General features: G+C 38.0%; 1 protein-coding gene across 2 annotated transcripts in view; it reads right to left on the bottom strand.

The window, feature by feature from the left end:
- The window catches only part of MDN1 (midasin AAA ATPase 1), a gene marked incomplete at its 5' end in the record, with an annotated part of 103,001 nt that overhangs the window by 20,203 nt on the left and 68,334 nt on the right, over positions 1 to 14,464 (bottom strand). The window contains 16 exons of one of the 2 annotated variants that reach the window (XM_082047543.1): positions 90 to 251; positions 637 to 809; positions 1,041 to 1,187; positions 1,546 to 1,772; positions 2,258 to 2,737; positions 3,977 to 4,092; positions 5,198 to 5,303; positions 6,170 to 6,296; positions 8,113 to 8,259; positions 8,430 to 8,589; positions 9,905 to 10,100; positions 10,290 to 10,363; positions 10,802 to 10,911; positions 12,323 to 12,469; positions 13,383 to 13,507; positions 14,190 to 14,284. In XM_082047543.1, the coding sequence (XP_081903669.1) occupies positions 90 to 251; positions 637 to 809; positions 1,041 to 1,187; positions 1,546 to 1,772; positions 2,258 to 2,737; positions 3,977 to 4,092; positions 5,198 to 5,303; positions 6,170 to 6,296; positions 8,113 to 8,259; positions 8,430 to 8,589; positions 9,905 to 10,100; positions 10,290 to 10,363; positions 10,802 to 10,911; positions 12,323 to 12,469; positions 13,383 to 13,507; positions 14,190 to 14,284 (2,592 nt within the window). The remainder of the gene's footprint in view (positions 1 to 89; positions 252 to 636; positions 810 to 1,040; positions 1,188 to 1,545; positions 1,773 to 2,257; positions 2,738 to 3,976; positions 4,093 to 5,197; positions 5,304 to 6,169; positions 6,297 to 8,112; positions 8,260 to 8,429; positions 8,590 to 9,904; positions 10,101 to 10,289; positions 10,364 to 10,801; positions 10,912 to 12,322; positions 12,470 to 13,382; positions 13,508 to 14,189; positions 14,285 to 14,464) is intronic. The other variant, XM_082047544.1, reaches the window with a different exon arrangement.

Here is a 14,464-nt window from a genome sequence, read left to right as displayed (position 1 = left end):
TAGTACATATTTCGGCTTAGTTTCTACTTAAGACTTGTCTACATTAATGTATGCTTACCATATATCCAAGGTTATATCTAACAACTTACCTTTTGGGCAAGCTCTGTAAAAATGCTAGTTAGAACAGAAAGCAGTTTTCCAGTACTCCTGTGAGATGCCAGTGAAATGGTGAGGTAGAACAGGATAAGGTCTGAATACTTGCAGAGCATGGGCTTTAAACGCACCAGCAAATAGCAGGACTGGTTGAAGAACTGCAGTTAAAACCAAAGAACAGCTGTCATGATTATGTATATGTACATGATTAGGTACATACTGAGATACACCTCAGAGAGAGTGATGATAGAGACTAAAAACAGATACCCAAACCAGAAATATCAGTGGATGAGTTTAAATACAATTTCTAAAGTTTCCAAAGCTTTGTCTAGATGTTCACAAAACCTAAAAAATTCCTTTTTACTAAAGGAACATCTGACTTTTGTGCTACAGAAGAGCACCTATATTTGGCCATAATTTCTCACATGCTTCTATAGTTCTAAGGTATTGGACAGTGAGAAACCATACACATTTAATCAGCAACGTTCACAATTCCAAATCTTTTGAGGCCCCTAAGACAAAAACTCTCGAGAACAATTCTACCTTGTGTTTATCTGAAGTGCAATCTTCCCCATAAGATTTCAGGTTCTCCAGGAGTTCTGAAACTGCTAAAATTGCTTTCTGCACACGCAAAGAATCCAAATCAGCAGAGAGATCTTCATCCAAAAGTTTAGTTATATGTCTTGCTTTAATCACATCAAATGAGGCTGCATCTTCTTTGTTTGAAATACATAAAGAACATGGAAATCAAGTCAGACACTCTAAAAATATTATAGCAAGATATCTAGAAGTGTCCATCCTATCTGCTTAAATAGGCAGCTTCTATTAAAATGGCAATTTCCTTGTGCATTGGTACTTCTGCTAGACACACAGTTTAAGGAATTTCTAGGTTTGCATAGTTTAAAAACTAGCCCCCCTGCCCCGCTTAAGTAAATTAACAAACTTACCATTTTCCCCCAGAGAGTCTTCTTCCTCTTTTCTGTCTTCTTGTTTTCTCTCTACCAAACACTGGATGGCATACAGAACAACACGGATAACAGTTTCCACTTTTGCTGAGAAGTGCTCCACAAACTCTTCATCTGATGGTTGATTTCCTTTTGAACCACAGAACAGGCAGTTTTACAGAGAAACACGTTAAATTACAGGTTACTATGTGTCCCCTATGCAAGGAGCATGATAAGTGTTATGCAATTTTCACCACATGGTTCTACTAAAATCTCCTTGCTAACCCTGACCTACAGCTATGGTGTAAGATCTGTCATCAACAGTGACTAAGAGGGGAAACAATATTACTGCACAAATAAAGTCTGGACTAAATTCTGCAAGTCTGAATTTTATCAAGTGTTTCTGAATACCTGAATGAATGTGGATCCACCTTCTGCAATAACCAACTTAAAGAATTCTTATATATTCATCTAAATTACAAAACGGGCAGAAAAGAATTCGCCTTACCACTGCAATGTGACATGGAAGCAAGAAGCTGTGTTCTCCAGGCTGTGAATTCTGCAGACGTATTATTAACTTCTTCTTGTATATACTTCAGGGTCTTGATTAGGGCCATCTGATTTGCAGCTTGCCTGAGTTCCCCGTTTGGAAGAAACAGGGACTCTATGCCTTGTAACTGAGCTGAAACTTCCAGCAAACAACTCATAGTTGATGTGCAAACTTCAAAATCTCTCCTGCAACAAGAAATACCATAATACTGAAAGAAGGGGAAGGGATGAGAGGCAGCTGATCTCCATCTTAAACTTATTTAATAAGAAGTTTGACAACAAGGTGTGCCACAGCTTGAAATGGACAGAAAATGAGAGGCATATATATTGTTATTACTATTAAATAGGCTATAGAGCTCTTAAAATAAAAATTTCTTCACCGCATTTACATTTGAAATCCACCTCATTAACAAAGGAGGTATGGGGATGAAATCCCAGGAGACCAAAGATGAACCACTTTTTTTTTCCAACTTATCAGGGGAGTGGGAGAAGACACATACAATTGTTTAAAAAGCCAGGCACTGCATTTTGCAAGAAAAACCAAAGAGACACAAGTTTCAAAAGCACCTAAACACACTTTTTGAGATATGCACGGGCAAACATTTTCAAAAAACTACATGCATCTTATATGAACAGAGAGATATTCCATTTTATACACATGTAGAACTCACCAGGAATAAAACAAGGTCTCACATGACTGTTGTCTTATTTTGTCCACTTCTGCTTTCATTGCCTTCACATTTGCCAGCATTGCAGTCAATTGTGTAGTTACCTGAAGCCATAACGGATCCTTATTTCGCATCCTGCATCCAGGAGGCAGTTGCTCAGTTGTTACTGGAGACAAGTATTTTAGCTCTAAGGGAATAAGGTCAGGTATTCCTGTAACAACACTTCCCATTTCAGGTCCTGAACTCTGAAAAATGTTTGTTTTGACATCTGTCCTTTCATCGTCACTGCACTTTGTTGACTCTTCTTTTGGGCAGCATTGTACAAACCAAGACAGCTCCTCAAGAACCATCACACACTGCATGGAAAGTTGCTGCAGTCGGTCAGTCCAGCCTTGAATACTGTCTTGAGGAGGGAATGCGATGTTATATTCTCTGTCAGCAGTCAACCTAGAGTCTATCTCTTCTATACAACTCAGGAGGTTCCTGGTTAGGAAGAAAAATAGAAAAGTTACAATCACCAAGTTTTGTGTAATACTTCCCTCTGAAAACCTCCACCTTTAGACTAAGTTCATAAAAGCTCTAGATAATATTAATTCAGTGGAAGTCAAACTCTTTCTGGAAAAACTAAAATTATAGTATTTTCGGGGAAATAAAAAAAAGGTTTTGCTTAATTATTGGACTTTTCTCTCCATTTCATACTTTTGTGTTGTCTTGAAAACAGGGTTTTGTGAGATTTCTCAGGATCTACACCATGTTTTCAAACCATCCTTAAACTCCTGGCCTGATACTCAAATATTGTTCTTTTTCCTCCATTATAAAAGCAAATTAGATTCTAACACACCTTCATTCTCTGAAGTGCTGGGTAATAGTCAGTTCATAGCAAACCATCTGATTTGCAATGATAGTCACAGAAATGCAGATAAGTGTCTTAGAAATTTTATTATTCATGCAATTGTAAAGGTGAGGGTTTGTGTTTTGGGCTTTTGTTTGTTTTGTTGGGGTTTGTTTGTTTTATCAGGTTTCCTAGGGGTAATGTAAATTTTGCAGCACCACTCTAGGTTTCCTTCCCTGCACAGAGGAAATAGCTCCTGACCCAACTTCAAGAAATCTTATGGATTACCACAGTGATGAGCACAAACATGCAGAACAGTGGAGTTTGCAGTGAAACTGATGAGTTGAGCAATGGAGAGAAAAATCACATCGAGTGAAAGGATTTCCTGTACACTTGTTGTTTTACAGTTTTGACACAAGATCTGCTATCTCCCACCTTCCTAGAATTTTTTTTTTAAGCTGTAGAGGTTTCTTCATATTGGCTCCAAGTGCCATCCAGATAATTTATTTGCTTCAAATCAAAGCAGCAACTTGAACACAGTCAGAATTAACTTACACTAATACCAAAGGAGAGAGATTTAACCATCTATAGTTTTAACTTTGTAATTAACTACAGTAATTATTTCATGGTCTTCATGTATGCCTAACTTATTTGTCCCACATTATTTTTTTTCCAAAACACTGGCTGCAATGACAGGATAAATAATACCCTTTCCTCCCCACCCCCCTGCTTAAATCTTTTATAGGCTTAATTAAGGGGAGGAGAGACATGGGGAAGTGGGGAAGAATTTAAATTTATTTTCTTCTAACTTATTTTTCCATTTTTCTTGAAGTGAACTGCTTACTGTCAAACTCCTTGTGAACACTCAAATGCCAGAAAATGAAAAATACCTCAATAAGATCCACTGTTCTGTCAATGCAGTAAGAGATCGTCTCTGTCTGACAAGCACCTGCATGAGGTGTGCTGTGAATCCTTTGCATCGTTCAATGCTACCTAGTCCAATTTCCTACAGAAAACACATAGAAAAAGTGGGAGGGAACAGTTAGATTAATCAGCAGACAACAATATTCTCTGTGCCTCCATTTCACTTCACTTCACCGGGTAGGCTGAAAGGTTATGGTTTAATTGAACAAGTCTTAAAATGCAGACAAAAATTAAAGTTATTACAGATTCCCCACCTTCATTTTTCTGCATCTTCTATATATCCTGCATACAAATTTGATTTTCAAGTACCTTCTACAACAGTAGTCATATAAAATAGCACTCCACTGCAGCAATTCTTATCAGGAATCTGGTTGCAATAGTAAAGCTACCTTCCATAAATAACTATTAAAATCCAAATAGATACTAGCCTAAATTTTTACGTTCAGGACCCCTGCTAAAACCACTTCCACAATTTGTTTTACCAGATTTACTGACAATGACTTTCACTCCTTTCATTAGAAAGGAGCCCATTTTAAAACTTGAAATAAATGTTTACAACACAGAGCAAAACTGATCTTAGCTATTGTCCATTATTTATGTCACTGCCAGCTGTGACATTGCACAAGATCATGTTGTAAAACAAGGGGTGAAGGATAGTGAGGAGCATCTGGAAAACATCCCTTTTTCCTGGAACACTGAAAAAGTAGCACTGATTTGTCAGAACTCATTTGTTCCTTTTACTGATTTTGGACCAACTTTTAAGCAAATAAATATATCAGCACTTTTTGTGTTAGACATGGGCTCCAGTTACGTCCAATTATAAACTTCAATTGTTTTTTTCATGAGGAACAACTAAACCTGGTTTTGTTTTACTACCGAGCTTTGATTCAGCATTTTTAGAGTTTGCTTCATGTACAAAAAGTGGCAATTTAGGATCTGCTGGGATGAAAGATTCTGTACACATAACAGATTATTAGTTCACTAAAATGATACTTTCCAGTCACAAAGCAACAGGTTTTAAAATCCCGCATTTAATGATTAGCCCCAGAATATCATATTTTGTAACATATTACAGAAGACAGCCTGATCTCACCTTTTACTCTCTTTTAATACTAGAGAATTTCAGAGCAAGCTGGTAAAATAACGTTAACAGATTTAGGATTTCTAGTTTTATTTTGGTGTTTTACCTTGGCAGGTGCTAACAATGCTGTCTGAAGTCTAGAGTGGCGTGCAAGCGACCGATAGAAGTACTTCTGGCATCCATCCCAGGCAGAAGAAATCTCTGTCAGCAACCTGACAGAGCACAAATAAGTCTGATATTAGAAAGGTATATAATTCCAGTACCTCAGCACACTGGAATCATCATGTCAGTGCTTCAACCTAACAAGTCTGCTTACAGTTTGTTATATTGCAAATGCATTGATCTTGTAATTCTTTGTTTTCTCCATATGTATTCTAGTCTTAAGAAAACATTTAATTTTTAAAATGAACCCCAAGGAAACCCTAAGCAATAGCAGCAAAATCTTGATCTCTGAATATAATTTAACACTTAAATAGTGATTTTTTTTTTCCATGCAGCTAAATACAGCTTGATAGAGAAGCCTTTATTTTGGTCTTGATGGAAGATACCATAAACTAAATCCTTATAATTGAGAAGGCCAGTCTCAATGACAAAAATCACAAAAACAGAGAAACATCTAAAAGAACAACTTTCCTTTCAGCTCTTTTTCCCAGAAATGGCCCACTTTGAAGTCTATTTTCTCCTGAAATATTCCATTAGTCAATGAGGACAAAACAATAAAGTAATCCCTGTAAATTACAACTTTAAAAAAATTGTTACCAGTCTACATTCTAATATAATGCTAGCAAAGTGTCCCAGACAAAGCAGGGCAATGGAGGGTTAATTGAAATCTAATTCATAGTAACAATGAAACTGAGGGTAGAGTTGTCAAAAGTGCAAATTAAAAATCCCTCTCTCAGTTGTACATGCCAGTACAGTATATACAAGATTTTCAAACTGAGAAGTAATGGGTGAAAGAGAAAGGAGTATCTAAAATCCTCAGTGAATTACATTCTAGAAATTCCAGTCTAAATAATAAATTATATATATTTTAGCTGTAATTCATACAATCTAATGGTTAGAAATGCTGTGTACATACGTGGCATCCAGTTCATGTGTACAATTTACTACACCTAATGCACTACGCAAGTCCAGCGGATGTAGGTAGAGTATTTCATTATAATCTTTTGAACGGGACCAAGACAGACCTTTCCGGTATGACAAACCTGAAATGACATTTGAACACACATCCTTTTATGTCCTCATTCTTTTGTATGAAAATTTTCATTCATACAGTTGGTATTAAGATATAAAGCTTTCTGATGTAGGGTTTTATCTCCTGATACTGTCTGATTTTGGCAAGTCTTTGAACATATAGCAATTTTTGTAATGTAGCATTGTAGCTTAGATATCTTCAGCTGAACACAGCTGAAGACAAACATAGACCTGTGTGTATAAAGAAGGTTGTTGGTGGTGGTGGCCAAGAGAAAAAACCAAAAGCCTTGAACCTGAAAGGCCTGAGAAAGTTACAGTTATATACGTTTAAAACTCTGTCTTAAGGCTGCTATTTTAGCCATTTTTAAAACTGGATTAAACATGCTAATTTCTCTCAAGACAATTAAAACACTCCTTTCAAAGTATCCTGAAGATAAGCAGAGCCTGTAACAAATTAGCTATCTAGGTTATGTTGTCATTTTGGAGAACAATTCTTAAGAGCAACACTTTTCACTTCGCCTGGTCCTTTCAGGAAGCTGAGTTAGTGAACATTGCCTCATTTTTAAGACATGAAAAACCTGATAAATGAGGAAGGTACAGATATCACCTGAAATCAAAGACAGAAGCCCGTAAATAACTCAAGTCCCACGTGTTAATTAAATTATCACAGTATGCTGTTCCTCCAGCACAAAGTTCACAGGGCAGCAACTGCAGATATTCCTTTGGCATCAGTGAGTGAAAAAATGCCAAACACAGGAAAAGTACGTGTGCCAGAAATCTCCCACTTAGATTCACCTGTGTTTGCCATCATCTAAATACAAAAGGACCTTAATCTTCTGGAAACTATTTACTCAGTACACAGATCAACTCGTTTAAGTAGTGTGAACTACAAACACTCAAAACTACAACTGAAACCTCCTCCTGCTTCCCAGAAAGCATTTAGGATGTTTTTGCTTTTATTTATTTTCCAAGTGCTGTGTTATCAAAATCATGCCTTCTTGGAACCCTTCACATTTCTAAGCTTCTTTCTGCAACCATTAGGGACCATTTATTTATTTAGAGAAGTTCTTAGGATCACTGCAGTCCAGAAGTTATGGCTTCCAAGAGAAACATCAAAATACTAAACTCTCTTCAAAAAAGAATAAAAAATTGGCAAGGTTCTATTAATTTCTACTTCTGCCTATGACTTAGCAGATTGCTGTCAGACAGCTGTTTATTTAACCAGAGTGCTTCTGCTGGTTTCTAAACTGCTCAGTGACTAAGAACAGTTGATGAATAATTTAATGTAACACTAAAGGAAAAGGCAACAATTAATTGTCTGAGCAGGTCCTATACCTTAAGACTAGCAAGGGGAGCAATGGAGACTGGGCTGCTGAACAGGGTGCCTCCCATGATTCCCATCAACAGACCATTCAATCTCCATGGCTCAACTACACCTTTGCCACTCTGTCAATCAAGATGGGCTCTGATTCTCATGAGGTAACTTAATTTCAGTTCTGGATTAGAGAATGGATACAAGATAAAGAACTTCCCTCTGGTTTCTAAAAGCTGAGCAGTTGACTTCTGACTAGAGAGAAAGATTTCTGTTTCAGGAAAGCTACTGTTTCATAACTAACGGAACGTAAGCACAGAAGGTATTTGAAAGGGCTAACACATCAGGCCTCATAGTCAAGAGACAAAGAGAGACTTAAATGCTTCTACATATTAGTTAGTGGCTCTATGACTTCAACAACATAGTATGGTAGGTTTAGATGTATTAGCAAAAATAGTAAAATGCTGAAGAACTTTGTACTGTTTAAACCAAGCACATTTTTAGTCAAAGCTCACCTGTTTTAGCAAGGCTTTTAAAGAGATCTGACAAAGCTCGTTGCTTCTGCATTTGAATATGCTTTGCCTCTGATTTCTGCTTTTCCTTATCTGCTGTCTGATCAAATGTTAAATTTTGCAGTTCAACTACAGAAACAATGATACCACCTGTAGAGAAGACAGCAGGGAAAGGTAAAAGATGTGAAAATTTAACATACACAAAACAGCCATGGGAAGACAGAATGGGAAGGGAACTACATATCTACACTTTTTTCCTGATTTGCTCCATTTATGTTACAGAAGTCACTAATGGTATGGAAATGGCAAAAATACTCCACCTGTGAACTCGTCAAGATTTTCCACCAGACTTAAGAATGAATTATTTGCTGTAACTGTTGTACACATTTTCTTCATTTTTTGAGTAAGCTTAGGCAGACGATACTGAAGAGATTCTGTATGAAATGTAATGCCATCTTGACATTCTTCTGGGAGGGACCTCTGAGGAAAAAAAATGAAAGAAACAGTCCAATTATACACACGTACTCAAAGCTGTCTTATTTGACCATTAAATCACTGCAAAAACGAGGGCTAAATTCTGCATTCATCTGAAAACCTAAAATATACCCAGGTGATTCTTTGAACAGTTCAGTACCAACACCTGAGGAAAGTCAGAATATATGCATGTCAAGCATACATTAGTTTTGAAAACAGCCAAACAAATGGAAGATGCTATGATCCTACTCTCTTGGGTATTTGTCATAACCTCTTGCACAGATGCAAGAGGGACATTAGATAATAACACCATCACTTGGCACTACATGCAAATTTAATTTCACTTCTAAAGAACAAGAACAGTACACAAGTAGAAACTACCAAAGACAACATTAATTTGAAACAAGTGAACCCAACAACCCTGTTGATTACCAGTTACAGACCTGCAAACAAACCACCAACCAACAAACTAAACCCACAACACATTAGATTTGCATCAGATTTCTGCCTCCTCTCTCTACCCCCTGCTGTCACAGGCAAGAGTAAGATAAGCCACCCTCCTGGTCTGAAGAAACTTAGCAAAGCCTTGGAAGCTGAAAGAAACTGAGCAGTTCCCACTCACTCCCAGATTCTCATGAGTTACAATTGTCTCTTTGCATCTTATTAATAAAAACCTACTGGATGTGAATAGGAAAGTATATCTGGAAGAAAATAAGTCTACATACTCTCTGTGCTGGACAACTTAGAGACATGCTAAATTGTGGCACTGTAGAGTAGGATTTACCATGTATCAGCTAGGCCAAGGTGAATGTTTGCAATACACAGGCTGTCAACTAACAGCAAATGTATGACAATGCAGTACATTCTATCAGGATTTGAGCTCAAAGTAATTTTACATTTAATGAGAGCTTATGTACGTACAAATCCTACACCTATATGATCATTTGCCTCGGTTGTTGTTCAGAAAAAAAAAGGGGAATTTCAACTCACAGTCCATATTAGTGCACTAGCAGGAAGTAACAAATTGCTACAGACAATATGCAAGCAGCTTGGAGTTGAAACATGTAACTGCTATCGTCTCTACTCGAGAGCACAGATATTGTGCCAAATCAATGCAGAACACGCTCGTCTTTTCATGCTGCGTTCCCACCCATCTGCAGTGTTTCGTAACACTGAACACAAGCAAGACCAAAAAGTTGATGAGATATTCCAGATTTGACACTTACATAAGAGTTTTTCTGCATAAATCAGTGAAAAAGCAACACAAAGATAGGAACAGAGAAAATATCCTTCCCACACTTCAAATAAAGACTACAATCACCTTGGCAACATCTGTTTTAGCAGACAGAATTTTTCTTAATGTGTTGTTTAGCCTCTGAACTTTTGTCTCTCTGTTGTCAGCTTCTTCCTGCTTTTGCAAGCAGTCCAGTTGCTCTTCCTTACCAATTTCCACCAAGGCAGGCTGACATGGCTCGTTCAGAACAACTTCAAACTTCTTCATAAATTTAAAGAGGGTCCTAATTACCAAAGAAAAGCAAAAATCTTACTGAGTTTTATAATCCTGGAAATCTCTCATCTGCTGGAAATAAATGTTTCCACTGTGTTATGAACAGAAGAAACATTCCTGCATTCAAGGTCAACATTATTGAGAAATTATCTGGAAGGAAGGTTCCAGGTATGAACCTTACTTCCAAGCTCCAAGTTACCTGCGTATTTTTTCAACTGATTGTTTTATAGCCCAGAAGCTGACATCATTCCACTTCGAAATTTTCACAAAGTCCTATTAGAAAAATGAAGAATCAATAAAATTACTTCATATAAATGCAATGAGGTATTTGCTTATAAAATATGATCTTTAAAGCTGATCAGCTATGATGATCTGGTGGTCTTAAAATGCAAGAAATTTTAATAAATGAGCAAATTATTGCGTAGGCATCTTATTCTATTAATATATGTATTTACACTAAAACTGCTTTATAGTCAATTGCGAAATCCAAAGGGGCTTTACTGGGTAGAAGTCTCCATGGCTAAACTGGACAGACCAAACATTGAAGTCTTCAACCAACTCCCCATCTCAAAAACAAATTCTTGCCAAAGAAAATGTGAAGTGTAGTTGGGATTTCAGTGGCCAGAGCTATTATATACAAATTCAAATAATATCTGCTCCACTGTTCCTTTGAGTAGATCAGCATATTGTCTGAGTGAAGTTTCCTTTTACCTTAAGTTCCTTTTCTATAGGTTGACGAAGTTCAAGGATTCTGGCCTCAACGGACTCTGAAAACTGCATATAATAATTGTATAGATTCCACAGGATGCTGCACAGAACACCTAGAATGGACAGAAAATAATAAGCTTCTTTTAAAACAGGATATTTTTCAGTATCAAAAAGAGACATGTATCCCTTTTGGGGTTTTTTTTTGAAATAATGAAGCTTAGCAAGAAGCTGAGGGAAAGGCTGCGGGTGCTGTCTACCCAGACTTTACTAACCCTTTGACATCATATCCCACAGCATTCTCCTGGAGAAACGGGCTGCTCGTGGCTTGGTTGGGCTCACTCTTTGTAAAAACCTATCTGAATGGCCAGGCCCAAAGAGTTGTGGTGAATAGAGGTAAATCAAGTTGGTGGCAGGTCATGAGTGGTGTTGCCCAGGGCCCAGTATTGGGGCCACTTTTTTCAATCTCTTTATCAATTATCTGCATGAGGGGATTGAGTGCACCCTTAGTACGTTTGCAGATGACACCAAACTGGGTGGGAGTGTTGATCTGCTGAAGGGTAGGAAGGCCACACAGAGGGATATGGACTGGCTGGATCGTTGGGCTGAGGCCAGTTGTATGAGGTTTAACAAGGCCAAGTGCCGGGTTCCTGCACTTGGGTCACAACAACCCCAGGTAGCACTATGGGCTCAGGGAAGAGTGGCTGGGAAGCTGCCTGGAGGAAAAGGATCTGGGAGTTTCGAATGACAGTCAACTGAACATGAGCCAGCAGTGTGCCCAGGTGGCCAAAAAGGCCAACAGCATCCTGGCTTGTATCAGGAATAGTGTGGCCAGCAGGAGTAGGGCCATCCCCTGAATTGGTGGGGCTGCAACTCAAATCCTGTGTTCAGTTTTGGGCCCCTTACTACAAGAAAGACATTGAGGTGCTGGAGGGAGTTCAGAGAAGGGCAGTAAAGTTGCTGAGGGGTCTGAAGCACAAGCTTGATGAGGAGCAGCTGAGGGAACTGTTTAGCTTGGAGAAAAGGAGGCCGAGGGGAGACCTTAACTCTGTCTACAACTACCTGAAAGGAGGTTGTAGCATGGAGGGTGTTGGTCTCTTCTCTCAAGTAACAAGCAATAGGACAAGAGGAAATGACCTCAAGTTGCACAAGGGGAGGTTTAGATTAGATAGTAAGAAAAACTTCTTCATGGGAAGTGTTGAACAGGCTGCCCAGGGAAGTGGTTAATAAAGGTGTTTAAAAGATGTGTAGATGAGGTTCTTAGGGACTCTGTTTAGAGGCTGACTTGGCAGTGCCTAGGTTTAACAGTTGGATTCGATGATTTCAAACATCTTTTCCAACCAAAACAATTCTGTAACACCAGAAGCTGGGGTAAACTGACCAGCAGCATTCTTCATGAAAACAGGAAAAACAATAGCATCAGCTCATGTTCTATTTATGAGTTTAGTGATCTGTTTAGCAAGTCTTGAATATTCATGGTCACGTTGTTGTAAAAAATACTCAACATGTGTAATGCTAATGACTTACCCTTTTCTGCCACTTGAGGCATCAGCAAGACATGGCAGTGGAAACCCAGTAGTGCTTGAAGTCGTGCATGAAACTCTCCCAGTGTGGATCCTTCAATAAAAGCTTGTAGTGTGCTGACCAGTGTTTTCAAATCCATTTGATTAGTTTCTGAATATCAGCGCCAGAAATTTAGAAGGAAAGGGGGAGAAAACAAACAAAAACCTCTAAATTAAAACTGTTGTCCGCTCTTTAAAAACTTCCAACTAAATATCAAGTCTCTATTAGGAAAAGGGGACATGGGATGAGTGGAAGAATTCTAATTTAAAAAATAATACGTAAAACCAACAAACAAAACACTGGAAGAAAGGAGAGGCAGCAGTAAGCAACTGAGGAGGCTAGCTAGATGTCCAATTTCAGAGTGCATCAAGTATTTAAAGAATAATTGCTATTCTCTACGAATGAAGGGCTTGTGCCTCATGCCTGAGGATGCTACTTTCACCTTCACAATTTCATAAAATTTCAGGGAGGCAAAGCACTGAGAGGCATATTCTTTTCCCTATTTTAGATAATGTGAACACTTGCAGACAGATTTGCTACGAATAGTATGTACTACAACATACTTACTGTAAGAAGTCTTTAGGCTTTATACAGGATGTTAAAAGTAGTTCAGCTGGGATATGAATTATACTTCGTGGAGTTAAAAAAATTAGGTACCTTTTCCAGCTGCAGATGGAGGCCTCCTACTCCCCAAATCTGTTTTGACTCTTTATATGTTCGTTACATACAGTTACCACAGTTCTACTTTCTTCTAGATGCTTTTTTACAGATTTTTTATTTTTTTTTTTTACACTACATATCATGTTATCCCTATGAGAGACACAGGTGGTTCCAGAAATAAATACCAAGCAAAAGTTGACTCTATATGGAAGATCCTATACAGTCATGGAATTTATTGTAGGGCAAAGGGTACAAGAACTACACCTGAAAGTGCTTTGTCAGACTCTGGCATTTAGGACCTTAATTATGCATCCTTAGTAATTTCTGGAACTGCATCACATATTCATTTAAGGACAGGTCTTACCTTCTGTGTTTGCCTCTGTCTGTTCTTGAACATACTTCTCAATCATCTGATAGACTGAGAACCAGTGCTTTGTGGATTTCTCTCCATGCTGCTTCATAATATTGTCCAAACTTACTGACCAGCAACTGGAAACAATAAGGAAGGCGAGAGAAGAAAAAAAATAACGCAAAAATATTGTGGGTAGTTTGGGCTCCAAAACTACTAAACTAAAGGAAAATCAAATAGTCTGCATATATCCCTAAACATACACTATAAACTCTTGAGGATCACTGCTTTGCCACTGTTATTAAATATGGGAGAAGAAATGCAGAACTAGAGACTAGTGGGTGACAGGTTTTGGTTTTGTTTCTTCCACAAAACTTGAAATATGCTTGTGGAATTCCTGATCATAGTAAACTGTGGATATAAAAATGTTATATGGTCTTAGCAAAAGACAAAAATTTTAAAGGAAAATTTGCTAAATAGACAAAACACTGCAGGCTCAGTAAACCCTAAGACGAAAACAGAAGAACGCTGGGAAAAGTATTAGGATCAAGTACTATAGTTATCTGTCCTGCTTCTACTCCTCCTGAGGCACATACGTAGGGCCACCATGGGCTGGACAAGCTCATTCTAAGCCAATACAGCTGCTAGTTTGTTTGTTTGTTTTTTTGTTTGTTTTTTCGCACATTGTTACTAGGACAGTCATGTACAGACACACAGAAGCATGTTTCATGATTCAGGCAATTCTGCATTGGAATGTGTCTCCGTACAGAGACAGAAGCTTACAGTATCTAAGAAAAAGCAAGAGGGAACAACAGTTCTTACTTCAGCTCCAGTCTACGCCACTGAATAATCAGTTGTGTGACCAAATCAAGATGTTTCCGCAAGGACAAAGCTCGACTGGCGTTTTCCTCCCAGTCCTGGAAAAAAAGTTCCCTTTTATACAAAACCAGAAGTTAAGTCTTTAAATGGCAAGACTCATGCAGTACTCCAGATTACATTTCTACTCCTTAAACTTATGGCATTGATCAAGTTCAGTTTCCCATATCCTGGCAAACATACACTTCCAGTTGTTTTTATCATGGCACCAATATAAATAA

Source organism: Streptopelia decaocto, assembly GCF_964273445.1.
Source record: "Streptopelia decaocto genome assembly, chromosome: 3".
In the NCBI taxonomy this organism is placed as follows: domain Eukaryota; kingdom Metazoa; phylum Chordata; class Aves; order Columbiformes; family Columbidae; genus Streptopelia; species Streptopelia decaocto.
This window is presented reverse-complemented; position numbering and strand designations above follow the sequence as displayed.